Source organism: Eutrigla gurnardus (genome assembly GCF_963514095.1).
Source record: "Eutrigla gurnardus genome assembly, chromosome: 22".
Lineage (NCBI taxonomy): Eukaryota > Metazoa > Chordata > Actinopteri > Perciformes > Triglidae > Eutrigla > Eutrigla gurnardus.
Genome location: NC_139933.1, coordinates 1,866,088 through 1,883,311, shown reverse-complemented (window position 1 = coordinate 1,883,311; position 17,224 = coordinate 1,866,088). Strand labels below are relative to the sequence as shown.

Below are 17,224 nucleotides of genomic sequence, written 5' to 3'. Positions count from 1 at the left end.
AACCTAGATCAGGGGTGTCCAGTCTTATCCAAGAAGGTCCGGTGTGGTCCAGGTTTTTGTTTTAGTCCAGCACTGAGACTTCAACTCATTAACTAACTGGTCTTCATGCTAGACCTTGATGAGTTGGATCAGGTCTCTGGGCTAGAACAAAAACCTGCACCAGCACTGGATGAAACATCAAGATATGACCAAAGTCTTTGGACCAAAGTGACCCAAGAGCACACGTGTGCTGATGCTGGTCATGAAGGATTCAGGTGGGATGAGGATTCATTGATTGGGAACCACTAAAACCAACATGTCCCCGATGTGTCGGTTCGTCTTCGTCACACCGTTGACCCGTCCTCGCCACATCGTCACCTTCTCGCAACATCCGTGCCCTCCAGGTCTGAGCTTTGACCCTCCCTCTGACGAGCTGGTGTGAAGCCGTTTAAGGAACTTGGCAAAGCCGAGTGTCTATATCCAGTCTTCCACTCAGTCGCAGAGGGACTGAATCACCAACGCCATATGTGAACGATAATCGTCCATCTCGGCATCTGTCATACAAAACCTCCAAAATATCCTTTCCATCAGAGACGCCTGGCTGGTTGCAATTTCACTGTCAGTGCAGCGGGAACGTTTGTTAGGAATGTCGCTTTGAGGTGATTTGCTGCCGATAAGGAGTCTACGGTACATTAACGTCTCTACAATTAAAAAGACTTTAGCAATCAAAAGTTTCAAATGATGCCAGGCCGCAGAATGTGTGTACACATGTTATGTTCCTTTTTTTTTTTGGCTTTGAATATTTATTCATTTCATGAACTCGGCCTCCGTCTGTTCCTCCTCTCCTTCCTCGAACGCTACGTGCTCGCCGGGGTATTTACCGTTTAATGGCTCGGTCACACCAGCTTTGGCAGAAGCCCATTTTCACATTTTAATGGAATCACGGCAAAGTGTGTCCATTAAAAAGGGGGGACGCCCCGGGTGAGCGGGATATAACCATGAAGCTTCCCCAGTTGATTATTTACATTAAAGAAGACCTATTACTGCCTTCCTCCCCTTTCCTTCAGTGTGTTTGTAGTTTATTGTGCAGGAAAAAGGTCTCCAGAGTTCTAAAGCCTTATATATACAGTATATAACCATTACATATTACACATGTCCTTAAATGTTCTGCTTAAATATGCAAATGAGGCATTACCTAATGGGAAGGTTTAGTGAATTGAGAGAAATCTACAGTAATATGATGATGTTTTCTTTCCAACGGTCTGAAAAAAGACACTTAGTCTTCAAAAACAGGTTTTTTTCCTGCAGTGTCTCGATTTAAAATGTTCCCAGATGTCAGGGATCAGTTCGTGGACTACAGTGTTATCATAATCTAACATAACATATATTATGAAAAGTATCACCATGTTCTAATGAGCCGACTTCATCCTTTAGCTTATCAAACGTCCCTGCAGAAGGCCTGAGAGACTGTTCTCTGTGATTTTCTTCCTGGGAACGTCTCAAAAATGTGTCAAGTCGTTGAAAGAAAATGTGAAGTTTGCTGCCGATGTTTCCAGACCACAGCCTTTTCAATCTGATCAATAATCCGACGTTACAAAGACGTAACAGATGATATCTGATTTGATCTAAATACCTCCGAGGCTTCCAGAGGCTTTCATGACTAATCCACTACACGGCGTCCAGGTTCTTGTGGTCTGAATCCAGACTAGACCAGACCCTCCCAGAGCAGCACCCTGAGCCATGACAGCAGACGGGACCGCGTGTCCCACAATGCACTCCCCCTCACTAATGCAGCCACAACAACAGATGGACGGAGCCTGCTTGACATTTGACCGTCCGTTTAGTTCCCCTTCTAGATTTTTGATAAACTTTCAAAAAACGGAGGTTTACACGTGTCCCTAAATGTCAGCAAATGTCGAGGAAATGTCAAGGACTTGGAATCCGTGGATGTCTGCAAAGCAACTTCAGTTCACGTTGCTGTTTTTATCCTGCCATCGTTTAGAAAGTCTCGCTGACATAATCCCGCCTTCGGAGGGAGATCTGCTCGAGGGTGAAACAGTAATAATAGAAAACCAATAACTTACGGAGGTCAATGAAACCGTCATGCAGCTTAGAGACGATGTGATTCACATTGATCACGCTCGCCGTATCCCGCGACCTTTAAGGGGAACTTGGCAGCCTGGCAACCGCCGTTTGGGCAAACGGCGAAGCAATAGTGACACAAGAGACATCCATGATGACGGATGGTGCCGTTTCGCCCGTACTGACAATGATAATTGACCATTTAGAGGACGAAGTGAGAAGCAGGAATTACCAGAATGGTTTCCCTTCGCCAAGCATGATGCAAGCCGGCGACACTCGGAGGGAAGACGGAGGAGAACGGGAAGACGTGGAGTTGCAGGGATTTAATGAGCTTTCCTTCTGCTTTCATGCAACTAGGCTAACATGATGAACTAGTTGCCCTGTTCCCCCTCAGCCCCCATCGCTCTAGTTACCCCCCTATCCACCACACAAACCAGGTCTGGCAACACAAGATAAATCTATGGGAAGTGAGGGAGAGAGGGAAATGCTGATTCCTCCTCTCTCTCTTTCCTTGAGTCTGCCGATGTTTCTACCGTAACAAACTCCGACCTAGATGCAGGGTTCCTCCACCTGTTCCACAGTCAAATTCAAGCACTTTCCAAGCATTTCAAGGTGCATTTCCATGCTTTTCCATTTCCCCACTATGAGGTTTCAATGGGAGCAATCGGTGGCCACTCTAATTAAACTCAGCTGTTTGATGTCATGTGACCTCCAAAGCCAGTTTAAGTCTTTCTAACAAACTAAAAGTGTGTTTGTGGTGGGAACGGGCTCCCACAGGTCGGAGACTCCACCGGTCTGAGAAACATTGGGCTTCACGGTACTCCCATGAATCCCCCCTCGTCTCCGGAGCGCTGCTTTATCTCCTGCAGCGTTGCAGCAACATAACAGGCAACGGCAATAACACTCACACCAAGTGACAAACGGGAGCAATAACACAAGTCACAGGAGGAGACGACCGCTACAGACGGCACTGAGACCGTAATAACATAAAGGTACAGGAATAATAATACAGTGTTGTTCTCATATTTCTGTCTCCGCCCCGTTTGACTAGAAATAACCGATCTGCTGGTGCTGCTCATCTGGGTCCTGTTTACACACACACACACACACACACACACACACACACACACACACACACACACACACACACACACACACACACACACACACACACACACACACACACACACACACACACACACACACACACACACACACCAATCATAACAGATTAGGAGCCTCCATGGGGAACCATGGGGGACATGAAGACATGTGGACTCGGTCTTACCTTGGTCATCATCAAGTCTCTGGACTTCCTCTCAGGCTTATCAGACACTCAGGCACCAGTGGTGGGATCACTGTCACACACACACACACACACACACACACACACACACACACACACCAACACACCAACACACCAACACACAAAACACAAAACACAAACACACAAATAAAACACAGTGATTCTAAAGCTCTCACATCTTCACTGTTTTCACATAAATGCCCCGTCGCTTCCTGAATAAAACAAACTTTGTTCTGTATCAAAAGTAAGACATCTGAAGAGATGTGACATCTGGCTCTTCAGCTTTGTGAATGACACACACACACACACACACACACACGCACACACACGCACACACACGCACACACACACACACACACACACACACACACACACACACAGACACACACAGAGCCTCTGAATGTTCCTCCTCTCTCTTCTTGGCCCCCTGTGGCCTCATTATCACACAGCCAGACTGAAACACAGCAGCCATATCTGATAGCAACCACAATAACACACACACACACACACACACACACACACACACACACACACACACACACACACACACACCTTAGATAGCCTCACTTCACAGAAACCACGCACAAAGACAGACACACACACAGCTCTATAATATTCCAAAACCAGAACTAAATTATGAAATGAACACATGAATTAATCAATAACCTCCTCCATTCAGAAAACTTGATCCTGTCCAAATAGTATGCTGCATTGTACATAACTAACTTCCATACTTTACATCCAACACAGATGTAGAGAGTTGTGTGTTTAACTCCACGTCTTGGATTCCAACAGTGTGAGCTGTTTGAACGGGGCTTTGCTTTGCTCTGATTGTGGATGCATCATTGTGTTGTATAATCTTATCACTGTCTCTTATTCAAGCAAAGTGTTGCCTGTTTGAATAAAGTTATGATCTGTGGAACATACATTACAGCTTCATAATGAGCAGGTTCACCACCGCTAATCTCAGTCAGTCAAAACGTGAGCTTATGCAGCGTAACGCAACAATTAGAGCAGAACAATAACGAGGGGAGTGCTGGGATTTAAGAAGGGCGGGGATACCAAATGGTGCGTATACATTTGTGTAAGGAGAAGACAGGAGAGTGTCTGTCACCAGATTTAGAAGGATGCCAACCCGGTGGAAGATGATAGGCTGATACAGGGAGGGGGAGGATTTGGGAAAAGGAAGTACCAAAAAGTGTGGCTGTTCCCCATCAGACAGGTTAGAAACGTGATCCTTTCCCGTCTCTCCTACCCGCCTCATTGTTCTCCTCTTCATCGTTTTGTTCTTCTTCTGCCAACATGACTCCCCTGGTTCTCGGGGCGACCAGGCCACATCAGAGAGGAGGGAGGGAGGGAGGGAGGGAGGGAGCTGGAGTTTAAAGAGGGAACTAGAGGAGGAGGGCAAGCAGAAGTAAAACGAGTGCAGATGGTCTGGATGTTTCTCACAGTACGTTCGTGGACGGAGATTCACTTCACCTCACAGTGGGAGGCGACGAAGACGAGGCCACCGCCGCCGTGACGTTGTTTTATTCTCCTTCACTTCCAGACTCCAGAGTCCAGACCTGGACCCTTCTGAGACCGAGTCCCCTCGCCTCCTCCAACACCAGCAGACCATCTGTCTGCCTCTCATATACACACCTTCTAGATTAAACACACCGTTACCTTCATCCAGCCTGCCGGGGGGAGAGCGGAGGAAAATGAATACACAACTGTGATGATGAATATTTATAGTACTGAGGAGGAAGATAAAGGGAAGACTAGTTTCCCATCCTGGACACGGAGAGAAAGAACCGACCATAAAAATAATTTATTCTAGCATTCATGAAGTCTTAAAGAATAAACAGAACATTAAAGAAAGGCTCGTTTTGTTTAAAAACTACATCCAAATAAATGAGAAGGACAGTGATTATAAAGGGGGAACATGTTTATTATTCGGGGTTGTGCGTATACATGTGTTGTTCTAAACTATGAGTGTGTGTGTGTGTGTGTGTGTGTGTGCAGCAGTGGAAGGATCCAAGTTAACGGGGGGTGAGAGCAGATGGTGCACTGAGGATCCTGAGAGAGCAGCTCCCCGCACTGCAGCGTTACTTCACATGAAATCAAATTAACACACAATACGCCTTTGAAATGTACGGATACGTGCAGACCTGTGACACACACACACACAGACACACACACACCTGTCAGATCCATGTGACAGGACCGTGGGAGGTGGAACGACGGGGCTCGGAGAGGACAAACAGGGCGGATGGGTTCATCTGCAAACTGATGCCAGACCAGTTCATCCAGCGTCTCACGTCGGAGTCTGTTAGGAGTCTGTAGTTTTAACTCTTTTGGGCTAAAAGTGCTACGTATTTCTGCATGAGGACATTTAAACACAGAGCTTTTCTTCCCATGCTGGAGTTTGGAATAAAGGAGGGAAACCACTGGTCTCCTCGTAGCATCGTGTCTATTTCTGCCATGAAGCCACTTTTAAAGCATTCTTATAGAAGTCAGACTCACAGACGAAATAAGCTACAGGCCGTCAGAGAGCAGCTAAAATCTCTGATCTGAGGTCAGTCTGACACCGTGGCGGTCACTCTGTCACTCTGCCGGTGTGGGCGTGGCCCCGTCCAGCAGCAGCCGGCGGAGTTCCTGGGGGTCGGTGACGGGGAGGGAACAGGTGAAGTCCTGGCAGACGAAGGCCGTGGCGACGCCGTCCAGCGGCGCCATGGAGGAGAGGACGGGCAAACGCTGGCGCAGGAAACCATCGGCATCGCCGTCGACGAGCATCACGACCTGTAACAGAGGAGAATAGATAGATAGATACCTCTATTCAAGCATCCAGAACCACATGATAGACCAACATACAGCACACAACGTGTGTGTGTGTGTGTGTGTGTGTGAGGCAGCAGAGCATAGTTAAAGCCCAAAGGCGGCTCCCCTGTCAGACACGTGTCACTTCCTCCCGGCCTCGGCGACGCCCCCGGTTCAACCGCGGAGCAGGAAAATGACAACGCAAACAACGAGCAGAGACATCGTGATGAAAGGGAGCGGAGGGGAGACAGGAGGAGGACAGGTCCGCTGATAGATCCAGAGAAGACTGACGGGGAAGTCAAACTGGCGGACTGAAGGTCATCCTGGCGGCGTTGAAGGTCACACAGATACTGATAACGGTGACTTTGACTGAAGTATAAACACCTTTAAACCTCAAACGTCCCGCTGATCACAAACCAGAGAATCTAACAGAAGCTAATGATGATGATATTTCAACTTCCATATTAGATATTTATCCTCTATATGTCTTTGTACCAACAAATAAATTAAAATGTAATAAGATGAAGAATCTTGCTTTCCTAATGCCATATAGTTTATATTTATTCCAAGCAGTCGGACTCTCCATGAGACCTGCTGCTCTCATTCAACACGTCAAAGTGCTGCCAGGTCTTAATTGCACTTAAAAACAAAAAGAAAACCATCAACGTGTTACACTGGTGGTGTTCACATTACTAAAGTTTGATGCCCTTTTTTAAATTAAATCCTCCCTCTGGGACGCTGGAAGGATGCTGGTCCCGTTATAAGACTCAGCTCAGAGCAGAAACTATGGATTCACACACACACACACACACACACGCACACGCACACACACACACACACAGGGTGAGGAGAGAGATGGAATGTGCTCATAACGGTGTGACCGTTGCTATGGAGACGGAGGGGGGATTTCCCCACCAAGCCGAAACCTCTCTCCTCTCCTGACTCCACGCAGTCCCTCTCTGGTCCCAGACCAGATCCAGCCTGCCTGCCCTCAACCCAAAGGTCACGCTGTAGCCTGTCTGTGTTACGACAACCCAATCTGTGTGTGTGTGAAGGGATTAACCCTGTGGGAGTTTGACTGTGCTGTCATGTGTAGCCAACTGTGCTGTCTGCTGCAACTTCACACACACAAGTTAAACGACAGCTCCCTCCCACTCGTCCTCTCTCTCATTCAGCCGTGTACCTGTGCTGAAAGTAACACGACTTCTAACCCAGCTGGGACACACACGACTCACCGGCCGCCGCCGCCGCCGCCATCACACACACACACGCACACACACAGAGCTGCTGTCATACCTGAGGAGGAGTGATGATGCTGGCTGTGAATAGCAGTGTGCAGTCGAGCACAAGGAGGTTTACTTCCTCCATCCCTCTGACTCTGACACACACACACACACACACACGGACACACACACACACTAACATCTGGACCGCCGCCCCGGGAAGGAAACGGACACACACATTCTCCCTCTTGGGATGACACCACACACACATCGTCAATCATCAGCTTCATTTACTCAGCTGAATATTCATCAGGGGGGGGAGAGGGGGGGAGAGGTGAAAGCACTGGTGGATAAAATGAAGCAGGAGGATTTTGAAAGGATGAAAGAGAGACACAGACGGTGTCTGTTAGATTAAACGTATCAGTCAACACGGCTCTGTTATTAGAAATCACACCGGGGGGATTTCCTCCACAGCAAATATCTAGTTCCTACCGCATCCACCTACATGTATGACCAACAACTTATATTTCCAAATCATCTCAATGATTAAATAATACTGAGAGAGAAAAAGTTACCGTTGTTGGACAACAAAAGGTCAAAAAGCCACTCCCTCCACTAGTGTTGCATTCAGGATAGAAGGGAGTTCTCAGTTTAAAATGTTAAAGAGATCAAATCGGAAACTGTGGTACACCTTGTGGAGAAAATCTTTATTCCTCACGTGTATGAACTTTCTATCATTATATATATTAAAAAAAGAAATGTGCTGATCCTCTGATCTGGTCGTACATCCACAGATTTGTGTATAAAGAGAGCAGTAAAGATGTCGGGAGGAACCCGATCTCTGGAAGAACGGATGATGGAGCGTGCGAGTGTCAGATCCCTCAAACACCCGACAGAAAACCCCCCGCAGTCAGCAGAAAGAGATGGCAATGTGTGATGCTGAGCCTGAATTACAATTTATCACAGGCTTATTTAATATGACATTTTACCTTCTGGAGAAGGCTGCACCTCTACGCCTGCTACGCTAACAAGCCGGTTTAAAACAATACGGATTTAAATCGCAGCTATAAACATTACCCAAAGCTGCTGCTCTGCCAGAAAATCCCATCATTACTGAATAATCAGGACGCCATCTGACATCGTCAACATAAACGCAGGTTAAAGACAACAGCTGTGGGATCAATATTTAAAATGAGTTATTGCAAAGAAAGTCGGAGAGGCCAGAAGGTCGTCGTCTTAGCGTTGCTGCCACACAGACCCGTTAACCTCCATTAAGTCTGCTAACTTCTCAGCTTCTTACGATTGTGTCTCCTTGTAGGCAGGGTACGACCTTTTAATCAGCAGGTAAGCCCCGCCCCCTAAAGCATCCCCTGCTTTCTGGTCTGTCGGACTCTAAATGGACCATAATGTAGTAAATGAACATCATGCTGGATTGAAGAAGACTTGAAACTAGAGATTGAGACATAAACTCATGTTTACAATGTTTACTGAGATAATACATCAAGAGAGAAGTAGGACCATTTTCTCATAGACTTCTATACAACCAGAGAGGAGTCGCCCCCTGGTGGCCAGCAGAGAGAAGTAGGACCATTTTCTCATAGACTTCTATACAACCAGAGAGGAGTCGCCCCCTGGTGGCCAGCAGAGAGGAGTAGGACCATTTTCTCATAGACTTCTATACAACCAGAGAGGAGTCGCCCCCTGGTGGCCAGCAGAGAGAAGTAGGACCATTTTCTCATAGACTTCTATACAACCAGAGAGGAGTCGCCCCCTGGTGGCCAGCAGAGAGAAGTAGGACCATTTTCTCATAGACTTCTATACAACCAGAGAGGAGTCGCCCCCTGGTGGCCAGCAGAGAGAAGTAGGACCATTTTCTCATAGACTTCTATACAACCAGAGAGGAGTCGCCCCCTGGTGGCCAGCAGAGAGGAGTAGGACCATTTTCTCATAGACTTCTATACAACCAGAGAGGAGTCGCCCCCTGGTGGCCAGCAGAGAGAAGTAGGACCATTTTCTCATAGACTTCTATACAACCAGAGAGGAGTCGCCCCCTGGTGGCCAGAAGAGAGAAGTAGGACCATTTTCTCATAGACTTCTATACAACCAGAGAGGAGTCTCCCCCTGGTGGCCAGCAGAGAGAATGACAGTTTAAGACACTTGTAAGTACATTAAAATCGGCTAATGATAAAGAGAGTGAGGAAAACTCGTATGCATCTGCATTCATGCCTACTTGTGTAAATACATGTGTGTGGGGACAAACATGGAGGTACAGACCAGATAAGCTCCCCTATAGCTTTATAGATGGTGGAATTACTAGATGGAAGGATGAGGAGGGGGAGGAAGGTATGATATGTAAAAAATTCAGATTTACAAGTCAAGAAAGAAACGGAGCGAGGGGAATGTTTGATTACGTCAAAGCGCGATGAAGAGGGAAAATGAGAGTGAAGAAAGGCAGCGGGGAAGACGATGGCTATCTGAATGCATTACAATCATCCTGGGAAGCACTTTCCTGCTATACGGGGGAGGGGGGGGGAGGACCATGTGGGAGCCCACGGCTGTCAATCAACCTGTGAGCCGCTCTCTGACGGGTTATGGAGGCTTAGTGGGTCATTTATACGGGGGGATCAATTCCTGGAGGGAGGTACTACATTAAAGGCAAACATGTGGCCTTTGATGAGAGAACAGGGGGGGTGTGATGGGAGGGAGGAAGCAGTGGAGGTGTAGCTTTGAAATGACGGAGGTCAAAGGTCACTTTGAGGACCGTGAGACTGCCTAGCTGCTAACTCTTCCCCGAGGTCTTGTTAGGGATTCACAGTCATTTCCCTCCACTTTGAAAAGGGACTCCTCTTAAAGGCCACACTGCTCCCTTCCTTCTCCTCCATCCCTTCCTCCTCCTCCTCCTCCTCCTCCTCCTCCTCCTCCCCCCTCGGGATAGTGAACCCCGTCTACTTACAGTGATCTCCCTCCGGGGGGATTCTTCCTTCTTGTTTCTTAAATCCTACAGAAATCCCTGTAAGACCTCCGGTTCTTTCTGCCCCGCTAACACCAGCATCTTGTTGGTCCTCGTTAACACTTGGCATAGACACCCCCCCATCACATCCACTCATTTCCCCTTACTTGAGTCCACTCAACTGTGACTTTAAATTTAAAAAAAACTCTTTCCTTGGATGGTTTTTGTGATTAATAAGCAGCACTGACGAGAGGCATTCAGGCTAGCAACAAATGGGAATACACAATGGGAATTACAGACCTCGTAAAACACTGTTCAACTCGTAAAAAGAGCACGCATGTAAATCTTCTGCATGACAGGAATTCATACTTTTGAACCAGAGTCAATGTTTCCTGCCAAGACGCTTTTGTTGCTTTATTACGAGAACAACCTTGAGAACAGAGAGAACGCTGCTGATGTAAATCACCAGGAGAACACACGCACACGCACACGCACACGCACACACGCACACACACACACACACACACACACACACACACACACACACACACACACACACACACACACACACACACACACACACACACACACTGAATGGGGGGGTCAGAATGTGTTATTATTTGTCAGGGTTGGAATGATTTTCGGTGGTTGTTTATTGAACGTGAGGGAGATCTATCGAGGCCGATCATGAAGCTGCTTATTAATTTATTGCTTATTAATGCAGATGTGATTAAGAAGCTGAGGTCTAATCTACTTATAGGAATGTTTAACAATAAAGGCATTAAAAGGCATCGTCCCGGTTCTTGCGTGAGTTGTGTTGCAACGGTTTTTAATTGTAATTTTACTGTGAATGGTTTTTCTGGACTGCTCTTTATTTGTATTGAATTTTTCGTTGTTACTCTTATTATCTACTCTTAAATGTATTATTATTGTTATATTAAAAACTCAAGCGTGTGGAATCCGCTGGCAGAAAGCACCGCATGTTTTGATACAAATCAGATCAATATGAAGATTCAACTATTTGTTCTGGAAAACCCATTAGAACGATTTTTAATGATGTTTTCAACAACTAATGGACGTGATATTTCTGCGATAGGATGGAAGGAAAATGAAGCACAACTTATTGCTGCAATCACAGTCAAGTGTTTCAGCGGGAACTTAATTGATTGATTACAACGAGAGAGAAAAAAAAAAGGGAGCGGGAGCTGTGAGGCGCCGGGTCGAGTTGAGAATTAAAAGAGTAAATAAATTAAACGAGGTGAAGAGCTCAGTGTGTGTGTGTGTGTGTGTGTGTGTGTGTGTCGGGCTTTGAGCAGCTCATTCAGCACAATTAGAGCACGCCGGTCTCGAACCAGGAAAACAGGGCGAGTAATTGGATTTAAATTAGACATGTTCTCTGCTCACAGCTACCTAATGTAACGTGAACACACAGTCTCTCTACCTCTCTCTCTCTCTCTCTCCCTCTTCCTCCCGTTTATCTCGTTTAACATCCGTCCATCTCTTCCCACCCATTAGTGATTACATAATCCATCCCTCTGCCTCCATCACACACTTTATCTTTCTCATTTCTGATGCCCGTCGTCCACCGCTCTAATTGGTTTCTTCGTCCAATTAATCTTATCCATTATCTGTTCCATTCTGGATTACCACCAGGAATTAATTGCTTATAAATTAATCTTTTAGCTTATAAAATGCCCCAAAGTGGCCTCTTCCAACAGCTTAATTTAGAAATAGCAATAATAGTTTAATAGAAACCAAAACAATCACATTTGTGAAGCTTGAACCGACATTTTGGTTTAAAGAGAGGCTGTTTTTTTTTATACTTCTGTCTGAAATCAAGTAGCTGATATTTAAAATGACATCAGTGTAACCTGCATGTGTGCAAAGCAACAGGAAGTGAGGGAGGGAGGGGTGAGAGCCAATCATTCATCAATGAATTCAGAATAATTCATTCTGCACACTTTTCACATGTGACATCTTCTGGTTTACGCATGTGTGCATATGTACCGCCGTATGTGTGTGTGTGTGTGTGTGTGTGTGTGTGTGTGTGTCTGAGAGAGAGTGTGTGTGTTTCACAGCTGCTGCAGGCAGCGGTGCTACTCCTGTGGGAGGGTTGTGCAAGAGTGTGTGTGTTTCTCTCTCTCTTAAGTCTTGTGCAGGATCATCACATCTCAGCCCGGCCAAGATAGTTGCTATACTGCCACTAATGGCCAGCTGTTCCCACAACATCTGGACACAAACACACACACGCACACACACACACACAGCGCCTCCCCCCTCATGTACTCCTTCCCCTTCTCCCCCTCCATCTCACTCTGAGGCTCAATGAAGGCTCATTAGAACAGACTCTGGATCTGTCGTTTTAACTCTGACAGCCTTTTTTTGGTTCTGCATGCACACACACACACACACACACACACACACACACACACACACACACACACACACACACACACACACACACACACACACACACACACACACACACACACACACACACACACACACACTAATATTTGTTATGTGAGATAAACAAACCTCCTGCATCGTCCCGACTTAACAAGCATTCAGTGACGAGGAGTCTTGTCCTACTTTAAGTCTGCATCTGCTTCTCATCTAGCATCTTATTGGTCCCCGTGGTGGACCAGTGTCTGTCCGAGGCCACCATCCCGTCCTACTCCTTCACTGTGCGTGTGTGTGTGTGTGTGTGTGTCCTTCGTTAGTATGCATAAAGAGCCAATAGAATTGTGTCAGGAAGACTAAAGAACCCAGACGTTCTACGACAGAGAACCCCATGTGATTAACCCGACAGAAACGAGGCCATGTGAGTGGTCCTGGCTCGGTGTGATGGTACACAACACACACACACACACACATAGACACACACACATACACACACACACACACACACACACACATCCCCCTGAATAATAGATCCCTCCTGATAACGGCTCTATCCGGCTCGTTCTTGGTCTCGGTCTCTCTGCAGGGATCTGGATGGAACCGATGTTACTGCAGCGACCGGCTGATACTGCACTACTCATCTATATTTCAACAGGGCCCTGTTGAGTGTGTGTGTGTGTGTGTGTGTGTGTGTGTGTGAGAGAGAGAGAGGGAAGGAAGAGAGATGGACTGGACAATCACTGCTTTAATTTACTGATCTAATTTGAATCTAATTTCGGGCTGCTTGAATTTGGAGAGGACGTCGTGTTTCTTCATTTTCATAGAATCCTGCTATCTAAAGAAATGCAGCCGTTAAATAGAAAGGTGGAACTGATGAAATCATCCTTCTGTAAACTAAACATGAAGTTGCAAACACCATCATTATCTTAGCTGAGCATAGAGATTGTAAACGTGGGCGTCTGAATGTTTAAAGAGATGAATCTGCAGCATCTCTAAAGCTCAGTGATGAACACACTGGTGGAAGTCGGAGACTAGAGAGACTGAGAGATGGTGAAGTGTGAGTTTGGTCACAGGAAACACAGATATGAACGTCTTCGTTAACTCTATTGAGTTTCAGTCTGACTCAGACTGACAGCTGTCACAATCATCACCAGCAGACCAAGGCTGGGCTGGGTTCAGATCTAGACCCACTGGAGGAGAGGAGGAGGAGGAGGAGGGGAGGAGAGGAGGAGAGAAGGAGGAGGAGGAGGGACAGGAAGAGAGGAGAGGAAGAGAGGAGGGGAGAGGAGGAGGAGGAGAGGAGAGGAGGAGAGAGGAGAGGGAGGAGGAGATGAGGAGAGGAGAGAGGAGGAGAGAGGAAGAGAGGAGAGGAGGAAGACAAGAGGAGGAGAGGAGGAGAGGAAGAGAGGAGGGGAGAGGAGAGTAAGAGATGGAACAAGGAGAGGAGAGGAGAGAAGGATAGGAGAAGAGGGGAGGAAGACAAGAGGAGGAGAGGAGGAGGAGAGGAAGAGAGGAGGGGAGGAAGAGGAGAGGAGGAGAGTAAGCGAGTAGGAGAGTAGGAGAGAGGAGAGGAGGAGGAGAAGAAGAGAGGACGGGAGAGGAGAGGAGGACGAGAGGAGTGTAGAGGAGAGGAGAGGAGGAAGAGAGGAGTGTAGAGGAGAGGAGAGGAGGAAGAGAGGAGTGTAGAGGAGAGGAGAGGAAGAAGAGAGGAGGAGGAGAGGAAGAGAGGAGGGGAGAGAAAAGGAGAGGAGAGGAGGAGAGAGGAAGAAGGCAAGAGGAGGAGAGGAAGAGAGGAAGAGAGGAGAGGAGGAAGAGAGGAAGAGAGGAGAGGTGGAAGAGAGGAGTGGAGAGAAGAGGAGTAGCAGAGTCGGGCTGACCTTTAAAGAAGCACATTATTGGAGCTCGTCTGTGAGTCTGAGGTTTTGTGTTTCAAAGGTTACTGAATCTGCTGCCACCTTAAATAATAAAGGTAGGCATGTTAATCCATGAATGTTTACCTGCTGGAACCTGAAACACACACACACACACACACCCTTACCTTGTGTGGTAGAAAGAGGGAGTTGACTGCCGTGAGGAGACTGCTGGTGTCGGGAGCGTCCCTCTGGCCACAGATCACGATCTAGGAGGAGGAGGAGGAGGAGGAGACATTAAGGGAGGGGGAATAACGAGGTGAACAGAATGAAAGGAGAGGGGGAGAGGTGACACAGAAGAAGGAGGGGAGACGGGGAGGAAGTGGAAGAGGTCGTCGCAGTAACGAGGGAGGCAGGTGTTTCCCTGGGATTGCCTCACCTGAGCTCGTTAGCCTCGCCCTGCATCCTCCGGGTCATACATGACCGACAGGAGGCCAGACTCTCCTCTCTGGTTCCTACGTCTCTCATCTCATTTCATTCTACAGCCTTCACTCTGAAACTTTCCTCAGACCCAGAAACTTCAGGGCGACTCCCACTGTGCTTGGCTGGTCTGCTGGTTTCAGTGCTTTCAGGCTAACTGAGGGTGTTAATATTTAAAAAAAACATTATATAACCGAGGCTCAACATCTCCAGATAATCCATTTGTGCATGACAGCTGTTTGAAAAACATTGTGGGGGGAAAAAAAAAAGGTTTTGAGAGTCGGGATGAAGTAGTGAGATGAGGTTCAGCCTCTTGTTGAAGGAAAGAGCTTTGTGAACCTTTTTGAAATACAAAAAAACACTTGTATTCCGATGCTTTTAGCCCACAACTCAGTTAGAATACATTACCTTTATATCGTGGCGGCCCGTTTCTATCTGAATATCTATAAATATTCATTTTCACGGAGCCAGACGGCAGGCGAGGCTAATCCGGTTACTTTCAGGAATAGAGTCACTTAATTGAGCCAATCAAGTGGATTGTAACAGCGTGAGATGACCTTCTACTTTCTGTCTGTTTCCCCAAGTTAATTCAAAAGTGGCATCAAATTAAGCATTTATCACATTTAAACATTATAAGAAACCTGCAGGTTTTAGTTGGAGGCCCCACTAAAGGACCATAACAGTAATAAGTCTATTGGAGATGTTAAACTCCATGCCATGAGTCGCTCCCGGGCCCACTTTCATTTCATCTAATTATCTGTCAGAGGAAAATAAAAAAGGTAGGAGGAGGAATTATTTGCTTAATCATAAATGTCCCCTAATCTTTGTAGTTCCAGCAGTATGACTGAGATAAAATGATCTGAAACATTAACTCTAACAGACCAGTTTACTTGCACTGATAAAAGCTGTGAGTCAGCAGAGCCGACGCCGGGATGCTCATTGTTTCTCAGCGTTTTCCTTCGGTTGCATTGTTTTAGTCCACCTCTTGTTGATTGTGAATTTCTATTGTGCTCGCCCCCCAATTTATCTTTTGACAAGAAGAAAACAATTATTGCTTTCAGTGGTCTAAACTACCACGTAGCCATCGCCCCCTGTGGGCTTGTGAGTGGATGTAGCAATAATAATAATAATAATAACCTGTTTGAGGGTGTAATGCTGGGCCATCAGAGCCTGGACCATCTCCGGCAGGGCGATGGGGACCTGGGTCAGGCGGTCCGAGAAGGCCGCCAGCAGCCGTTGGGACCTCTGGAGCCAGTCCTGCCTCCCAGTGTAGTGGGACAGACGCAGGAGGTTGGAGGCCGACACCGAGTTAGCACTGGGCTCAGCTCCATCCTGATCTGTGAGAGACACAAACACACACAGTTTTTCACAGACTGTATATAATATAAGTGTTAAAGGCATCTTAGTAGCTAACTGCATAGGTAGCGACCTGTCAATCAGCAGGTAAGCCCCGCCCCCTAAAGCATCCTCTGTTTTCTGGTCTGGTGGACTCTAAATGGACCATAATGTACTAAATGAACATCATGCTGGATTGAAGAAGACTTGAAACTAGAGATTGAGACCATAAACTCATGTTTACAATGTTTACTGAGATAATACATCAAGAGAGAAGTAGGACCATTTTCTCATAGACTTCTATACAACCAGAGAGGAGTCGCCCCCTGGTGGCCAGCAGAGAGAAGTAGGACCATTTTCTCATAGACTTCTATACAACCAGAGAGGAGTCGCCCCCTGGTGACCAGCAGAGAGAAGTAGGACCATTTTCTCATAGACTTCTATACAACCAGAGAGGAGTCACCCCCTGGTGGCCAGCAGAGAGAAGTAGGACCATTTTCTCATAGACTTCTATACAACCAGAGAGGAGTCGCCCCCTGGTGGCCAGCAGAGAGAAGTAGGACCATTTTCTCATAGACTTCTATACAACCAGAGAGGAGTCTCCCCCTGGTGGCCAGCAGAGAGAAGTAGGACCATTTTCTCATAGACTTCTATACAACCAGAGAGGAGTCGCCCCCTGGTGGCCAGCAGAGAGAAGTAGGACCATTTTCTCATAGACTTCTATACAACCAGAGAGGAGTTGCCCCCTGGTGGCCAGCAGAGAGAAGTAGGACCATTTTCTCATAGACTTCTATACAACCAGAGAGGAGTTGCCCCC

At 46.9% G+C, this 17,224-nt stretch overlaps 1 protein-coding gene across 1 annotated transcript in view; it reads right to left on the bottom strand.

Moving 5' to 3' along the window:
- Positions 1–5,276: 5,276 nt before the first annotated feature.
- The window catches only part of spata20 (spermatogenesis associated 20), a 27,774-nt gene continuing 15,826 nt past the window's right edge, over positions 5,277–17,224 (bottom strand). The window contains exons 14-16 of the mRNA XM_084040429.1: positions 16,210–16,409; positions 14,781–14,861; positions 5,277–6,148 (exon numbers count right to left, since the gene is read on the bottom strand). Of these exons, the coding sequence (XP_083896555.1) occupies positions 5,954–6,148; positions 14,781–14,861; positions 16,210–16,409 (476 nt within the window). The 3' untranslated portion in view covers positions 5,277–5,953. The remainder of the gene's footprint in view (positions 6,149–14,780; positions 14,862–16,209; positions 16,410–17,224) is intronic.